This window comes from Chionomys nivalis, chromosome 7, assembly GCF_950005125.1.
Source record: "Chionomys nivalis chromosome 7, mChiNiv1.1, whole genome shotgun sequence".
Classification (NCBI taxonomy): domain Eukaryota; kingdom Metazoa; phylum Chordata; class Mammalia; order Rodentia; family Cricetidae; genus Chionomys; species Chionomys nivalis.
The window spans coordinates 63,520,812-63,539,366 of record NC_080092.1 but is presented as its reverse complement, the minus strand read 5'-3'; the positions used below and the strand labels follow the sequence as shown (position 1 = coordinate 63,539,366).

Here is an 18,555-nt window from a genome sequence, read left to right as displayed (position 1 = left end):
AATCTTCAAATTTTGGAACAAAATGGTCATAAAGATCCTGTTTGGAGGATTTACTTCACTCCCGTTCTCTCTGTCCACCTTCCCTCTCATTTTCCCCAGGCTTTTTGTTTGTCTGTTTTTGTTTTGTTTCATAAGCCCTTTCTCTTTAATTTTTTGACTTTTGGTTAATGGGGAGTGGAGCTTTTTGCTTCTTCTGTTTTATTGAAACAGCGCTCACGTCATTCATTGTTAGCTCTCTGCTTTCCTCAGTATTATTTGATTACAGCCCTTCTCTTTTATTTTATTCATTTAGTTTTGCCTTTGAGACTGGCTCCCACTTCCTAGCTTGCTACCCTGGAACTTCTAATCCTTTTGTCTTGGCCTCCGGAGTGCCAAAATTACAAGCATATGAATTTTATTACTTTTAAGATAGTTTCTTTCTTCTTTGCCTTCCAAAGATTTTACTGAAGAGTGGTTTAGGTATAACAGGACTATCTTAAGGGCAAGATTAGTGTTAAAAGTGCAGACAGGAGTAATAGAAAACAGCCTCGAGGTGAACCTCTCTTGGAGGCAAAGTCTCTGTCACCCAGGCTGGTCTGGAGTTTGTGGCAGTCTTCCTGCCTCAGTTTCCCAAGCTGTGGGATTACAGGCATGACTCTGCCCAGCAGTGCAGCCTGCCTTTGGAACAGTGCCTCCTGTTTCGTCCCTGGTTTCAGACCATTCTTCTGCCCCTGTTTGTTTCACTCTTCTGCTGATCTGCTTTGTAGTGGAGCTCAACCTTCCTAATGCTGTGACCCTTTAATACAGCTCCTCATGTTGTGGGGACTCCCAACCATAACATTGTTTTCCTTGCTACTTCATAACTGTAATTTTGCTACTGCTATGAATTGTAATGTAAATATCAGGTAGGCAGGAGATCTGATACGTGACTCCCAGAGGGGTTGCAATCCACAGGTTGGGATCTGCTGCTTTAAAGCCTCATCCAGTCTCCTCTTTGTTTTTTCCCTTCTGCATCTCCTTATATATCTGCAGAAGTTATTTGTTGTCAAGAAAAGTTGGCTTAAAAGTGAGTTTTGTTTTTTTTTGTTTTTGTTTGTTTGTTTGTTTTTGCATGCTTTCCTAAGGGTGTGGGTTTGGTCCCACTGGCAGACAAACTGACTGAGGATTGTTGGAAAATGTAATACATTTAAAATGTTTTCTAATTTCAATTTTCAACATGTGTCTTAATTTCAAAATATATAGAATAATTTAGTTATTGACTCTAGTTTAATTATATAATGGTAGGGGATACATTCTATAATATTTCATTACTTTGAAATTGGTTGAGATTTGTGTTAAGGCTTAAGTATAGAGTCACTTAATTAGTTTTTTTTTATGGTTTGTTTTTCAGGGGGCAGAGTTTTACATTTACTGCCCAGGCTGGCCTTAAGCTCACAGTAATCCTCTTGCCTCAGTCTCATGAGTCCTAGGATTACAGATGTGAGCTACCATGCTTGACTTAAGAGAATTTATTTTTAATGTTTTATGCTCTTGAAAAAGAAGATATGCTGTAGTTGTGGGGTACAGTTTTCTATCAAGGGATCAATTTTGTTAATGCTGTTGTTCAGACCTTCAGTGTCCTTATTGATATTCTGACTGCTTATTTTGTCAATTACTGAGACATGTTGATATCTTTAAATATTATAACAATATCATCATAGATTTAGTTTTGACAGCTTTAATATATGTTAAATGCATATTAAATAAGGTCTATCTATGTAGCCTTGGCTATCCTGAAATTCACTATGTAGAACAGGCTGGCTTTGAACTCACAGAGCTCTACCTGCTTCCTGAATGCTAGGATTAAAGCCTATGCCACTATGCCTAGCAATTTTATATATTTTGAGACTATCTTGGTCTGGAGATGTAACTGAGCATAGAGCTCTTGACTAATATCTTAAAGGCCCTGAGTTCTATCCTCAACGAAGAGAAACAAACAACCAAAACTGTCTTTTTAGGTACATACAGGAATTTTGTTGCTTCTGTTGTTTGACAAGGTCTTGCTAAGTACTCTGGACTAGCCTTTAATATAAGATCCTTCTTCTGCCTGAGCCTCCTAAGTGCTGAGATTACAGGTTTATGTCGCCATGCCCAGCTTTTAGGTGTGGCCAGTATTGTGTGAGCCTATGTCCCTCACACAATGAACTTTTTGTGCCTGTATTAAGTGGCCATATTTTCTCTAATATCTTTTTATTCCAGTATTGAGGATTGAACCAGGCCCTTGCATATGCTGGGCATATGCTCTACTACTGAGCTATAACTCCATCCCTCTTCTCTTATTTTTTATTATGAGATAGGATCTAATTAATTTATGAGGGCTGGCCTTGAATCACTCTGTAGCCAAAGTAGGCCTTGGTTTCTGATTCCCCTGTCTCAGCCTCTCAAGTATCTGGGATTACAGACCTGAGCCACCAGATCTACTTAGAAATGTCTTAAAAGTAGAATCTATTCCACATTGATACAGTTTTATACCAATTTTCTCTTTTTAAGCTTTTTTTGGGGGTGGGGTGGTGTGGGAGGCTCAAGACAGTGTCCCTGTGTAGCCCTAGCTGTCCTGGAACTCTGTAGACCAGGCTGACCTTGAACCCAGATATGCCTGTCTCTGCTTCTCTAATGCTGGGATTAAAGGCATATACTCAACTATGAATATGTTTTCATTTAATATTTTTTAAAAATTATATTTTATGAGTGTTATGTCTGCATTCATGTATGTGGAACATATGTATAGCCGGGGCCTGTAGAGGTCAGAAGAGTGTGTCAGAGCCTTGTTATCTACCACATGGGTCCTGGGCACTGAACCCTGGTCCTCTGAAAGAGCACCACATGCTCTTAACCACTGAACCACCCTCCAGTTCCCACCAGCTTTCTTTTTATTAGCATAACCTGTCATACTTTTTGTTTTTCTTTCGATTTTCTTGTCCTTATATTTTAGAGGATTATTTTTTTGTAAGTGATCTATGGGGCTAAGTAGAAATTCTTAATCGGGTAGTCTTTATATTTCAACTGAAATAACTAATTTATTACATTTAACATTGTTATGAGTATATTTGATTTCAAATCTATCTTTTAACTTTCTATTTATTTCCCATTGTCCTATGTTTCTTTTAATCGACTTTTCATTTTATTGGCTTCATCATTGTATTTGTCCCCTCTACTAATTTGCAAATTTCATACTTCTACTATTTTTCGATTAGTAGAGATTATGTAATTATAGTAACTTTTAGGAGTCTATCCTTAATATCTTTTCTGGGTAGTATTCCCATTTACTCCTTTCTGAAGCATATTGTTACTGTTCTTTAAAATCCCACTTGATAACTACTGCTATTTCATACTGTGTTTGCAAAGATTTATCTTCATAATTCCAACTTGCTTTGATGTTTATGGCTTTTTACATCTCAGCTTCCACTTGAGATTGCTGCTCTCTCCCACTTTCTTGTTGGAGATATTTTCCAGGGTTCCCAGAGGGTGTCTAAATAGTATAGCTACTGTTCAGCCCTCTTTCTCCCTGACCCTTTCCTGAGCTAACACATTCACCTCAGTTTCTTCGTTTCACCTTCCTTTTCCTCCATGAATGACTCTGCAAGTTCACAGATTTCCTTGTTAATATAACTCTGATGTGACAGTGGGTCACCAAGACCAGAGATGAACCTGAGGAACCTCCTTCAGACAAGGAGCATTGTTGTATTTTCCTCTGCTCACTGTTCGTCTTGTAGATCTCTTCTACTTGTAGTTGACTGGAGGCACACTGTCAAATGTTGATTTGCTTTAGTTTTTCACCTTTTGGTGTTTTTATTGGGCCTAAAGATAGGCTTACAATTCTAGATGATTCTGATGGTTCTTCAGCTTTACAGTGGTGTGAAGGTGATACACATTCAGGAAAACCTGTACTTCGAATTTTACATTTTGATTTTCCCCCAACAATATGTTGTATGACACTTTCTTGTGATGTTGAGTAGTGGAAGTGAATCTCTGAATTTGCCAGCAAGGGGGCCGTAGAAATAGCACAGTGGTTAGGAGCCTGGGTCCAATTCCCAGCACTCACTTTGTAGCTCATGACTGTCTGTAACTCTAGTTCTAGGGGATCTAGTGCCTTTTTATGGTCTCGCCTGTTATTACATGTACATGGTGCACAGACGTTACATGCAGATAAAATATATACACATTAAAAACAAAATATGGGGGCTGGAGAGATGGTTCAAAGGTTAAGAGCACTGACAGTTCTTCCAGAGGTCCTTAGCATAAACAGAGACTGCACCTTTGTTTTTCCGGTCACCCAAACCCGAATAATCACACAGAAACTATATTACTTACAACACTGTTTAGCCAATGGCTCAAGGATATTCCTATCTAGCCCTTGTATCTTAAATTAACCCATTTCTATTCATCTATGTATCACCATGAGGCTGTGGCCTACTAGTAAGGTTCTGGTATCTTTCTCTTTCAGCAGCTATGTGGCATCTCAGTCTGCAGTTGCCACCCAATTGCAGAAGAAGCAAGATGAAAATGCTGAGCTGAAAAAAGGAATCAAGCCATGTGGCTAAACAAAAATAAAAATTATGGGTTAATTTAAGTTGTGAGAGCTAGTTATAATAAGCCTGAGCTAATAGGTCAAACAATATAATTAATATAAGTCTCTGTGTGTTTCTTTGGGACTGAACAGCTGCAGGACCAGACAGGACAGAAACTACACTTGAGTTCAATTCCCAGCAACCACATGGTGGCTCACAACCCTCTATAATGAGTCTCATGCCCTTTTTTGGTGTGCAGGGATACATGCAGGCAGAACACTGTATATATAATAAATCTCAAAAAAAAACCCCACCCACACACACACAAAAAAAACAAGAAAGATAACCCTAGAACTGGAAGTGGTGATCCATCAAATTCAAATCCCCTTACCAGCCATGATGTGATGTTTCTGATTTGATCAGAGGTGCAGAGGAAAAGAATCTGGAGTGAAAAGATCAGTTCACATCTAGTATAACAGTAATCACTACAAGAAAACACCTTGTAGTCCAGGTTCTGAGACAGGGATCGTTTTCAGATAAGAATCTATGGTAACTGAATGACTTACACAGTTCTTCTGAGATCGTTAAGTGATTTACTTCCATCACTATTGAGCAGGGAGCGGAGGCTGAAGTTACCATCGCAACTGCCTAAATCAACTATTTTAATATATTGACTCAATCAGTTTTTTTTTAAACCCTGAACTTTGGAAACTTCAATGTTTAGAATTTGAAAAGAGATTAAAAATTCACCAGTGGAGATGGAGAATGGGTGATCAGGTGATCAGGGAGGTGGGGAGTCAAAGAGTGGTGTCTCGGCAGCCCAGCAGAGTCAATGGTGTTGAAGTATAGTGTTAGGAACTGGAAATTGATCAGTACATTGATTCAGTAAAGAGGCAGAGATGGACGCCAGACTGAAGGCAAGCCCAGGAGAGAATGGTGAGAGACGAGGTGTAGTGTGATTGGTTTTTTTTTTTTTTTTTTTTTTTTTTTTTTTTGGTTTTTCGAGACAGGGTTTCTCTGTGGCTTTGGAGCCTGTCCTGGAACTAGCTCTTGTAGACCAGGCTGGTCTAGAACTCACAGCGATCCACCTGCCTCTGCCTCCCGAGTGCTGGGATTAAAGGCGTGCGCCACCACCGCCCGGCGTGTGGTTGGTTTTGATGTCAACTTGACACTAATTAGAATCACCTAAGCAGGGAGCCCCTCCTAAAGAACTGTCCTGATCGCCTTGATTGACGTGGGAAGCCTCACCCTGATTGTGGGTGTGTCAGAAGGAAGGCCATCCATCCTTTTGGTTGACTTCCCTCTCCCCCAGAGTCAATTTTCCCTGTTGTTGCAACTGCTGATTCTTTGCTAATATCAGAAGCTATGTCCATGCTTTTGTCCTGGACTGGGGTCAGGGGCTTCCCAGGACCCTTCCGAGCTTCTAATTCCAGAGTGGAAATGTTGAGGTACCCAGTGTTGTTCTCTTCCCCCTCAGTGAGAGAGAGTCATTGTGGAATCACTCTGACTACTGAGGCACCCAGTCTCTCTCTCTCCCTCCCTCCTATTTCTTCCTCCCTTCCTTCCTTCCATCCTTTCTTTCTTCTTTCTTTCTTTCTTTCTTTCTTTCTTTCTTTCTTTCTTTCTTTCTTTCTTTCTTTCTTTCTTTCTTTCATTTCTTTGATCTCCTTCTCTTTTTTTTTGGTGGTGAGGTTGAGACAGAGTTTCTCTGTAGCCCTGGCTGTCCTGGAACTCTCTCTCTGTAGATAAGGATGGCTTCAAATTCACAGAGATCCATTAATCTCTGCCTCCCGAGTTCTGGGACTAAAGGCCTGTGCCACCACACCCGGTTGAAGCACTCACTCTTCAGAACCAAGAACTTCTGGGTTTCCAGCTCTCAGGTGTGATTCTGCCGTTGTTTCTCTTTTGTTGTTGTTCCTATTTCAATGCTGACTTCATAAATTCTTTAAAAAATATGTTAAACTCATGGGTTCTTTGGTTCTTTTCTCTAGAGAACTCTTACTAACACAAGGTGGAACTGCAAATGCAGACAATTCAGAGTGTAGCTGTAGACAAGAGAAGTGAAACAGGGACAGCATTCTGGGCTGGAAGGGGATTTGGGAATGGAGGAGGAAAATTCTTTGTTGTGAAGAATTGGAGACTGGAGGGGACTTGTGGAGGTGGTGATGGGATGGTTTCTATGAGGAGAGATTAAGCATGAAAGATAAAGAATAGTGAATGTATAGTTTTTTTTTCCTAAATAAGGTCTTTATCTTTATTTGTGAGTTAGAGTATTCTATTTAGATTAAAAACTTGAAGATTCCTTTATATCTATGTTGAACTTTTAAAATTGTCCTTCCTTCCTTCCTTCCTTCCTTCCTTCCTTCCTTCCTTCCTTCCTTCCTTCCTTCTTTCCTTCCAACAAGATTTTACTCTGTACCTAACAGAGCCACAACTCACTGTGTAGACTAGGCTTACTTCAAACTTGTGACAATCCTCTTGTTTATGCCTCTCAAGTACTGGTATTATAGGTGTGTGCTACTCTGCCTAGCTAAAAATGTAATTCTTTAGTACATAGCAAATATTGGGTCTAAGTAATTCTTAAGGATCTGGGAGTATAGCTAAATGATAGAACTAATCTAAAATAAACAGGACCTTGGTCTAATCCCTAGCACCACATATACTCAAAAAAGATTCTTACAGGCCAAGGAGAGGGTAGATCAAGTGTTAGCTTTATATATGTCTGATGACCTGTGTTTGAGCCCTGGAAGCCATGTAAAAAGCTGCATGCATGGTCTCAGTAGCCTGGAGTATGTTGCTCAGTGGCAGAAGCAATAGGAATGAGCATGCCTCATCAAGATGGAAGGTGAGAACTGATTCCACAAAGTTGTCCTCTGATCTCCACATGTATGCTGTGGTATGTACATGCCCCACTCACACATGCAATAAATAATTCTTTAGTTTTTTTTCTAGTTTCATCCATTTGCCTGCACGTTTCCTGGTATCCTTGTTGTGTTTTTTTTTTTTTTACTGCTGAGTAATACTCCATTGTATAAGTGTATCATATTTTCTTTATCCATTCTTAGGTTGAAGGGCATCTAGGTTGTTTCCATGTACTGGCTATTATGAATAATGCTGCTATGAACATAGTTGAGCAGGTGTCCTTGTGGTATGATTGAGCATCCTTTGAGTATATACCCAAGAATGGTATCACTGGGTCTTGAGGTAGATTGATTTTCACTTTTATGAAAAACCACCATACTGATTTCCAACGTGGCTGTACAAGTTTTCACTTCCACCAGCAGTAGAGGAGTGTTCCCCTTGCTCTACATCCTCTCCAACATAAGCTGTCATCAGTGTTTTTGATCTTAGCCATTCTGACAGGTGTAATATTTGATTTGCATTTCCCTGAAGTTGATGACATTCCTTAAATATTTTTCGGTCATTTGAGATTCTCTGTATGCCAGAAGAGAGAGCATCAGGTCCTATTTTAGATGGTTGTGAGCTACTGTGTGGGTGCTGGGAAATGAACTCAGGACCTCTAGAAGAGCAGCCAGTGCTCTTAACCACTAGCTATCTCTCCAGTCAAGTGACTTTTATAAAGTTGTAAATTACTCTAGAAAAAGTATATTTGGAAAACTGAGAAGAGTTCCATAGTCTATTCCTCCCACCCAAGTCTAGACATACCCTCAGGGTCCTCCATCTATCTACCTACCTATCTAGTTAGTTTTTTTTTTTAATTTTAAAATTTGTTTTATGTGTATTGTGTTTTGTCTGCGGGTATGCATGTGCATCAGATGCATGCCTAGTGCCCTCAGAGGCCAGAAGAGGGCATCAGATCCCTTGGTTGTAAGGTGCCACAAGAGTGCTGGGAACCCAAAGGTGCTCTGCAAGAGCAGCAAGTGTTCTCAGCTGCTGAGCCATTCTCTCCAGCTCTTATATATTTATTTTTGTGGTCCTGGGAATCAAAGAATGTAGAGTCTCAAGCATGCTAGACATGTGCTCTGTGAACCAAGCTACATTTTCTTATAACTGTCAACAATAAAAAAAAGAATAGTTGCAATCATGTTTGACATATAATATACGCTGGGTTATCCTGTAGTTATTGGCTTTCCCTGTAAATATTTTTCATGTTACTACATAGTTTTCATAACCATTGAATTTCTGGGCCATCATTGGCTGAACAATATCCTATTGTGCTGGACATTTAGGTTAACAATTTTTAGTTATTCTATATAATTATTTTGAACAAATATCCCTAAGAAATCCATTGTGTGCCTACCTTTTATTATTTGATCAGCTATTCCTGTTTTGAGCTGTATAACTTAGAGAATAATTCTGGATTGGCTTTTCATTTTGACTTACAGTCACACTGTTAAAATAGATTCTTTCCCTAATTCTACTAATTATACGTTAGGTTTGAAGTTATACTAGGAAACAATGTGTGTCCTGGCTGTTGCCAGTTTTGAATAGCTTTTGAAGTTCTAATTTTAGAATGTGTATTCCATGAAACATTTTGTATTTTTTTTTTTTTTTTTTTTTGGTTTTTTGAGACAGGATTTCTCTGTGGTTTTGGAGCCTGTCCTGGAACTAGCTCTTGTAGACCAGGCTGGCCTCGAACTCACAGAGTTCTGCCTGCCTCTGCCTCCCAAGTGCTGGGATTAAAGGTGTGTGCCACCACCGCCCAACCAACATTTTGTATTTTAATAGGTTGATTCGAGGATTGGTTTTGGACCATGGTGCCCGTCATCCAAGCATGAAGAAGCAAGTGCAAGATGCATTTATCCTCATCTGCAATGTTTCACTGGAGTATGAGAAAACGTGTGTCTCAGTTTATCTTTATAACAAACTTCTTCTTTTTTGTAAATTTATTTTTAATTATGTGTACGCACTGTGTATGGGTATGTACATGTGAGTAAAGGGGACCCAGGAGGCCCGAAGAGGGCATCTGTGCCCTGGAGCTGTTGTTGCTGACAACTGTGAGCCACCTGACCATGTTGCTGGGAACTGAACTCGGGTCCTTTTAGCCTGAGCCATCTCTCCAACCCCAATTGTTAAATTATTTTTTTCTGTCTCCCTCCCCCTTCCTTCTCCTTTCACCACTCTCTCTCTTTTTCTCGATAGGAGTTTCACTTTTTAGTCCAGGCTGGTCTCGTGCCTGTAGCTCTCAGTCTCCTGAGTACTGGGATAACCAGTGCGAGTCACCGCGCCCAGCTCCCTGTTCTCTGAGGGTGTTTTGTAATCTCTTTTTCCCTTCTACACCACATCACTCACTTTTCTCATTTTTTTGTTTTTGTTTTTTCCTGAAGAAAGGGACTTGTGTTGTTCTGGGTGACTTCCAACTTGTAAACCTCTTGCCTTAGCGTCCATTCCTGGTTTACTAACTTGTTCTTATTAATTCTTTAGAGAAGTGAGCTCTGGTTTCTTTTATAAGACTGTAGAAGAGAAAGAGAAATTGGTAAGAGCCGAAAGAAAATTCATTGAAGATAGAGTGCAGAAAATAATAGACCTGAAGCAGAAAGTCTGTGCCGAGTCCAATAAAGGATTTGTTGTCATCAATCAGAAGGTGAGAAGAAGTTCACAGCCAAAGTGCTTGTCACTGTGTCTCAGCATTTCTCAGTGCGGCCTGTGACCCTAAAGCGTCCCTATGACATTTTCAGGGAGTTTGGGGAGGAAACTCTTTTTATAATAATAATACCCTTTACACTGTGTGGGCTTTTATTAGGAGGGGTAAAGCTGCTAGCTTCTTCCTACACACCAGGAGAGCAGCGCCGATCTGGGCTCTTCCTCATACTCTTTACTGCCGCAGCACAAGGGAAAGGGCACTTCATTCACGAGTGTCCTGATGATGGGTGGGAAGGTGGCTCAGTAGTGAAGAGCATGCACTGCTCTTGTGGATCTGAGTTCTGCTCTCAGCACCACATGGTCCAGTGGACTGCAGCTCCTGGGCTCTCTTGCCTTCAGGCCCCCACACATCTGCGCTCAGGAGCGCATATCCACACACAGACATACCACACACACTTTTTTTTTTTTTTTTTTTTTTTAGAAAAGAATGTCTTGAAATGTTAACTGTATTGATTTTATTAAATATTGGTCCTTAAGTATTCATTTTCTTTTGTAACGTTGTGTGATAAAATTGAAATATACACAAAGCACTTCTTCATAGCAAAACATGAGGGTTGTCTTGAAGAAAGCCTACGTGTAATTGGAGTTTGAGTTAAACTAGTTACTTTTTCATGGAAAGCCTTTTTTAGTTGAAAGAAAGTTCAACAGATAACTGATGGTTACCTAGATTTGGATGTCCAGTGGATTTTTTTTCCTGAAAAATTAATGCAACAATTCACTACTCCAAGGAAGGAAGATACCTCCCAGAGTGTGCTGCCTGACTCAATGAACCAGTAGTTCCTAAATGACTAAAATACACATAATCTTGCAAAGTCATGCATGAATAAACAACCCTCTTAGAATATAATATTAATTATTTTTTAAAATTCTTTAAAATGTTTTCCTTTTTCATTTATGTTTAGGTATGTGTGTCTGAAACTAGAGTTGCAGACAATGGTGAGCCACCCCACACGGGTGCTAGGAACTGAGCTGAGGCCCTCTGATGGGGCAGCCTGTATTTTTAACCACTGAGCCCTCTCTCTAGTCCCCATTTTTATAACTTGATACAGTTACAACTCATTATAAAACTTAGGCTGACAAGGAACTTGCTATGTAGTCTCTTTTGGCCTGGAACTTTAGATCTTCCTTGCTTCAGCCTCCTGAGCGCTGGCATTACAGGTGTGTGCCATCATGCCCAGCTTGAATTTTAAGAATGTGAAGTGGTGCTGAGACCAAAAAAATAAATAAATAAAAATAAAAAATAAAAAGCTTGAGAAATACTGGTTTAAATTTTTTAAGGTTAAGAGTAGAGCTCAGTGGTAGAGCACTTGCCTAGAGTAGAACAAAAACCACTTAACTTTTGTGTTAATTTGAACACAGGGCATTGATCCGTTTTCCTTAGAAATGCTTGCAAAATATGAAATCGTAGCTCTTCGCAGGGCAAAAAGAAGAAATCTCGAAAGGTAAGTGCAAGTTATGTATCTCAAGTCTTTTCCAGCGGAGGCTGGAGCGCTAGGGGAAATGAAGAGTTTGGGAGCTGTTGATCAAAGGTACAAAGTTTTCATTAGAGAGACAGGTAGATATATATGGGTTTGTTATAAAGCTGGTGACTGTAGGTAACAACTATATGTTTGTTTTTGAGACAGGGTCTCAGGTGTAGACCTGGCTTGCCTAGAACTCGTTATATAAACCGGGCTGGCCTTAAACTCACAAGGATTCCCCTGTCTCTGCTTCCTTAGTGCTTGGATTAAAGTGAGATCATGTTAAAAAAAAAAAAAAAGGAAAAGAGAAATTAGCTTTTGTATTTTCTATAACCAAAGTGGAGGTGCTGTACATGTGATTCCAGGCTTACCCTCGCCTGCGGAGGAATAGCTGTAAACTCCTTTGAAGACCTTAATGAAGATTGCTTGGGGCATGCTGGCCTTGTATTTGAGTATTCATTAGTGAGTATATCTTTATTTTTAGTTTTTAGACAAGATCGCTCTGTGTGTAGTCCTGGCTGTTCTGGAACTCACTTTATAGACCATGCTGGCCTCAAACTCAGAGAACTGCTAGTCTCTGAATGCTAGGGTTAAAGATATGTGCCATCACTGCCCAGCTCATAGTGAGTATTTCTGTGCATAGCAGTTATAGCACGATTCCTAAACCATTTCTGGTATTTTATACATTTTAATTCATATATTACATTTTGAGGTCGGACAGGACAGAGTTTGCAGTTTATTCCTCCAAGTGTTAAGAGTTTTGCTATGGAACCACAGTTGGTCTTGAACTGTCTTCCTGACCCAATCTCCCCAATGGTGGGATAACTTAACCACTTTAAAAAGACATCTGCAGTTATACTTGATAAGAAAATTTACATGAAGATTTTTATCTTAATAGAAAATAGATTTGAATTTCATGATGACATTGCTATTTTATACAAATGTAATAATGTAATCTGTCAAATGTTATGCTTGTTGTGCATGCATGTGTGTGTATATATACGTATGTGTGTGCATGTGTGCGTGTGTTTCCCTGGGGATCCGAGTCAGGATCTTACGCATGCTGGGCAAAGTGCTCTACCATCTGCGCCCTCAGCATATCCCAAGTCTTACAGCTATATCTTCTCTTGTCCCCTGCTAGGGTGAGGAAAAGTTCACTTTCATTGAGGACTGCGTGAATCCTCTCTCTGTCACCTTGTTGATCAGAGGACCAAACAAACATACTCTGATACAGATCAAGGATGCTTTAAGAGACGGACTTCGTGCGGTCAAAAATGCCATTGAAGATGGTAAACAAGCTCTTTTTGTGGTGGATATGAGCCTCATGCTTTTTTGTAGTAATAAGTCTGTCATGGTATATATAATATTTTAAGGTACAAATGATTATTCTTTTATTAGACTGTAGACAATTTTCTAATTTTCCTTTGGGATATCTGTTAAGAATAAAGATAAGGTATGTTGCTTTATTAATTAACCCCTCTCTAAGAGATGAAAACCACTTAACTTAACACTATACTGTTACTTAATACATTTAGTGATTTATTTTTCAAACCACGAGAGAGCTTTTATAGCTCAGAACTTGCTTCTTTCCCTCGGGTGTAGAGTAGTGGTAAGAAAAGTTGGGAAAGGATGTTAACTTCTTAAATTCTTGATAATTTAGAACTAGATTGTATTTAAAATGAGTTAAGGGAGGTAATTCAATAAAAGCACCCTTTAAACAGAGTAATAGACATATGGAAAGGTGTTTTAAAAAAACCAGTCATTAAGAAGTGGAAATCGCCAGGTGGTCGTGGTGCACGCCTTTAATCACAGCACTCAGGACACAGAGGCAGGCGGATCTCTGCATTTGAGGCTAGCTTGGTCTAGAGTGAACTCCAGGATAGGCTCCAAAGCTACACAGAGAAACCCTATCTCTAAAAACAACACAGAAGAAGAAGAAGAAGAAGAAGAAGAAGAGGAGGAGGAGGAGGAGGAAGAGGAGGAGGAGGAGGAGTGACAAGCAAAAGCACAATGCGATGTGATTTTGCATCCTCTAGGATGACTGCAATACAAAAGCTGGATAACAATTAAGTGTCCTTCCTTGGAAGGTCATAAAAAATTTGGAACCCTGATGAGAACTGTTGGGTGACAGGTGCTTCTGACCGGATCAAATCGTAGTTCTGACCTTTCTTTTCTTTTCTTTTCTTTTCTTTTTTTCTCTCCACACACTGATTTCTGTAGTGGCTGTACTAGCTCATACTATTATGGGTTCATTTAAGGGTTCATTCCCCCACAACTTCAGTGGCATTTGTTGTCATTTTGATAATGGCCATTCTGATTGAGGGGAAATGTTGGTGTAGTTTGAGTTTGCATTACAGTAATGGATAAGGATGGTGAACATTTTCGTGTATTTATTGGCCTTTTGTACTTATTTGGAAATGGTGCATTTACCTCTTTAGTGATTGAATTGTTTGTTGGTTTGGGGCCCTTCACATGTTCTGGATAGTGATTGCCCAGCAGAGGAATAACTAGGAGAGTCTTTCTCCCATCCTTAGCATTCTTTACTGTTTTCTATGCTGTGCAGAAGCTTTTTAATTTCTCGCATTGGGTCCCAGTGCAGCCCTTGCTATCTGGTTGGGCTTTGGGGAACATATTCAGAAAGGTTTGCCTTTATCTGTTCCATTTATTTATTTGTTTGTTTATTTGTTTTTGAAACAGAGTTTCTCTACATAGCCAGGCTTGCCTTGAACTTACAGAGATCTACCTGCCTCTGTCTCCTGAAATTATAGGATTATACATGTGCACCAGCATGCCTGATATGTCTATATCTTAAGTTTCCCTAGTAGTTTCAAAGTTCCAGGCCTTTATATTGATGTCTTTGGTCTGTTTTGAATTAATTTTTGTGCATGGTGAGAGGTAAGATCTAGTTTCATTTTTCTCCATATGGATATCTAGTTCTCCCAGTGCAGTTTGTTAAACAAGCTGTCCTTTCTCCAAGTGTGTATATTCTCCGGATGTCTTTGTTAAAAAGTCAGTGGCAGCTGGGCATGGTGGCACATGCCTTTAATTCCAACACTCTGGAGGCAGAGGCAGGCAGATCTCTGGTGAGTTTGAAACCAGCCTGGTCTACAGAGTGAGTTCCAGGACAGCTAGTACTGTTACACAGAGAAACAATGTCTCAGAAAACCAAACACAACAACAACAACAAACCAACCAAAACCAAAAAAACCAGTGACCATAGCAGCATGGGTCTATTACAGGATCCTCTGTCCCATTCTGTTAGCCTGTGTGTCTGTTTTTGTGCTGGTACAAAATAATTTCCTCTTATCTAAGTTGGAAGCAGCAAACTATTGCCTGTGAGTGAAATATGAGTTGCTGCATGTCTTTAGTAAATAGGTTTTTAGTAACTCAGTCGTACCCCCTTGAGTATATTGACTATAGCTGTTCTGTGCTGTCGTGGTGGGTGAGATAGTTGTAAAGGGACCCACAGAACCCAAGCTGTTAGCTGACTTAGTTATTTTTCAGTACTAGGGATACAATCAGGGATATGAATGTTCTAGGCAAGCTTTCTACCGCTGAACTGCACCCCTAGATAAGTAAAAATCATATTAGTGTGTGTGTGTGTGTGTGTGTGTGTGTGTGTGAGAATGAGGATGTACTCATGCCTTGGTGCATGCACAGAGGTCAAAGGACAGCTTTTAGAAGTTGATTCTCTCTTCCCACTTGGGCTCTGGGATCAAAATTCAGTCTTGCATGGTTGGTGCTTTACCCACTGAGTCATCCTGCTGGCCCTTACCTGGCCTTTGCATAAAGTTTAGCCACTGATTTAAATTGGCAGCTTTATTGGCATAAAGTTGTTTATAACATTTCTTGCTTCTTCTTCTTTAGCTGTAAGGATGCATTTTCCTTCTTCCTACTTCTTGCTACTCCTGCGTTCACCTCTCTCTCTCTCTCTCTCTCTCTCTCTCTCTCTCTCTCTCTCTCTCTCTCTCTCTCTCTCTCTCTCCAAGGGTTCACTCTAATCCAAGCTGGCCTGGAACTACCAATCCCCCATCTGGCTTTCTTAGTGTGGGTTTACAGGTGTGAGCTCTACTTCTCATTTCCCATTCTGATCTCTCCGATTTCCATTCTTCCACTTACACTGGGTGCTGTGTGCTCTGCTCTCCCTTCCCGGGTTTAAGGACTTTGTTCTTTTCTAATGTAGGTAGTTCTATAAATTCCTCTTCAGCTTTATGCTATGTTTTCATGAGGAATGGTTTCTGGGAAGCTCTCAAAGGTACGGTAATGTCTTTTAAGATGGGTGGAGTAGGCAGTACGTGGGTACATGTGTTTATTTGCATATTTAGTCTTTATACCTCTCACATACAAATATTATTTTGAGTGTATTCCTTCTTAAGAAGGAACTTTTCAAACTGTGATGAGATATAAGGATATACTCAGCTTATAGCTGAATAACTTCTTCAGCACTCATGTTATGAAATGAATCAGAAAAGGGAGATGGTAATAAAAATGCTGAGCTGAGAAGTATTGATTTTATACTGTTTTGCTATAATTATAGGTAATTCCAGAGCAAATTTGTTGATTTAAACAAGTCCAAATCCTTACAAAACTGTACAAGTAGGACTGGGGATCTGTTGTTGAGTGGTGGAGTCCATGCCTGTCTTGAGCAAGGCCCAGATTTAATCTCCAGTCCCACAACACAATTACCCAACGCTATGCAAGCAGATGTAAAACTCTTATCCAGGTGTGAAAATTGATATATTTTAAAACAAAGCTCTTGGCTTAGAATACAAAGACACTCCCCACGCCCTTGGGTACCAGTTTAGATTCTGCTCCAATAAAGAAAACAAATCCTTCATTGGGTCCCAAAAATTCCATACCCAAATGTCTGGCCACATTATTTGCCCTAATCCCCACTTCATTTTAATACATTTTCACATTCACCGAACCGTGGGGGAAGGTTCTAAAAGTCACACTTTCAAACCGATTTTAAATAGCAATAAGCAAACATAATTTTGCATCGTTTTAAATTCTTTATTTTTAAGAAACTATACAGACCGGTTTCTAAATGTTAAGTAACAATGTAATCACTCTCCAAAGCATAATGAAGACATAACACACTGTCAGTAAGTCATTGTTCCCACCAATGACATTCACATGCTGAGATTAGATGGGGTCAGGTACATTCAACACTGCGGCATGGCTCTATGCATTGCTTCAGTTAAATGACAGTGTGGACACATTGTGGATGCCACTGTTGAACTGTGTGGTGAGACAGGGGCGCTAGTGTAGAGCTGCCACATCTTGCACTGGCTCCAGCAAACTCTGGAGAGTTCTTTTTTACTTCATTGTACATGGCGCTATGCTACACAAGGCCACTTGACACAACCGTATAATGTGGATTGAACATGCTTCCCTCCATATCCCGCCCTGCCTCCCCCTTCCCGTTAGTACTTTTTGTTCCCCTAGCCAGACTTATACTTTTATGTCGTTTGTGTGACAGGATGAAAGTCGGGGGAAATTATGAGGAAATGGGAAGGGGAAGGAGCCCCTTTCCCCTTTCTGCTTGAAGTTTCTTGCTTGCTGAGAGCTGAGATAGTTAACAACATCCACTGTGAAGGTTACCTACATAGAGAAAGTCTTCCTTTGATATAGTGGTAATTCCAATAAGAATGTTTAAATAGCAGTGCACTGTGCCTGAGGCCTAAGTCTGGGTGACCTTTTCCCATTCTCATCTGTAAACCTGCAATTTTCTAGAACTCTCCTAAGACTCTCCACTTACAATTACAGACATGTCTTAAGCACCTTGCCCAACCCTTGTGCCTCATGGTTTTATCTTTATTAGATTTTAATCCCATCCAAAGCACCCTTGGAGCTACCCTGTAATCTCACTTATCATAAAGAGTGGGATGGGACTGGCAAGACTGCTCAGTAGGTCAAGACACTGGCTACCAAGCCCGACAACAGTTCAATCTCAGGATTCTCATGGGAGGAGAGAGAGAACTGACTTCCTAACACTGTCTCTGACCTCTGGTGACCATTATGGGATGCATGCACCCACCCAGTCACATGCACATATAAATAAGTAAATGTAATAAAGAAAACTTTTTTTAAAAGTTATTGTACGTGCATTGGTGAGTGTGTCAGGTCCCCTGGAACTGGAGTTACAGATAGTTGTGAACTGCCCTATGGATGATGGGAATTGAACCTTGGTCCTCTGGAAGAGCAACCAGTGCTCTTAACCACTGAACCATCTCTCCAGCCTGGAAAAGGGGTTTTAAAATAACCATTAAGAGTTACAATTTCAGAGTCACCAAAATAGTATATAACTGCTGCTGAGACACTTAGGCAGGACTCGTGAGCTACTGGCTTCTGGGGGAGCTCCCAAGATACCTAGGAGGCTCCAGCTGGAGGGGCCATTACGAGGATGACATCAGCTGCCTCCAACCTCTCGTGGATGGACACACTGCACTCTCTCCTGCCCCACCAACCCTATACCTTCGTCAACCTGACCATGCTCCTCAGCAATTCTGGAAACTGTGGCTAGATCCATGTGGATCATCTGCACATAAGGATACTTTGACTTCTTTGTTTATATCCACTTTATTTCCTTCTCTTATCTTACTGCTCTAGCTAAGAATGAAAGCTGAGAAATGGACATCCTTGTCTTGTTCCCGATTCTAATGGAAATGCATTGAGTTTTCCTCCATTTAGTATAATGTTCACTATAGGTTGTTGTATAGCCCTATTATATTGTGCTGAGATATGTTATTTTTTGCCTAGTCTCTTTAGTGTTTCTGTCATGAAGGGATGCCAGATTTTGTTAAAAGCCTTTTCCTCATCTATTGAGGTTATCATGTGATTTCTGTGATACCTTTAGCATTATTTTTATTGCAGAGCATTGCTTTCCATGTCTGGGATCTTTAAAAAAATATTTTATGTGTATGAGTGTTTGCCTGTCTGTCTGCGCATAACATATGTACAAC

The 18,555-nt window shown here is 40.1% G+C and overlaps 1 protein-coding gene across 2 annotated transcripts in view; it reads left to right on the top strand.

Annotated features, from left to right (window-relative positions):
* Cct6b (chaperonin containing TCP1 subunit 6B) overlaps positions 1–18,555 on the top strand; it is a 39,396-nt gene that overhangs the window by 12,903 nt on the left and 7,938 nt on the right. For both annotated transcript variants that reach the window (XM_057776041.1, XM_057776042.1), the window contains exons 6-10: positions 9,216–9,326; positions 9,912–10,071; positions 11,490–11,572; positions 11,956–12,052; positions 12,732–12,879. In XM_057776041.1, coding sequence (XP_057632024.1) covers positions 9,216–9,326; positions 9,912–10,071; positions 11,490–11,572; positions 11,956–12,052; positions 12,732–12,879 — 599 coding nt within the window. The remainder of the gene's footprint in view (positions 1–9,215; positions 9,327–9,911; positions 10,072–11,489; positions 11,573–11,955; positions 12,053–12,731; positions 12,880–18,555) is intronic.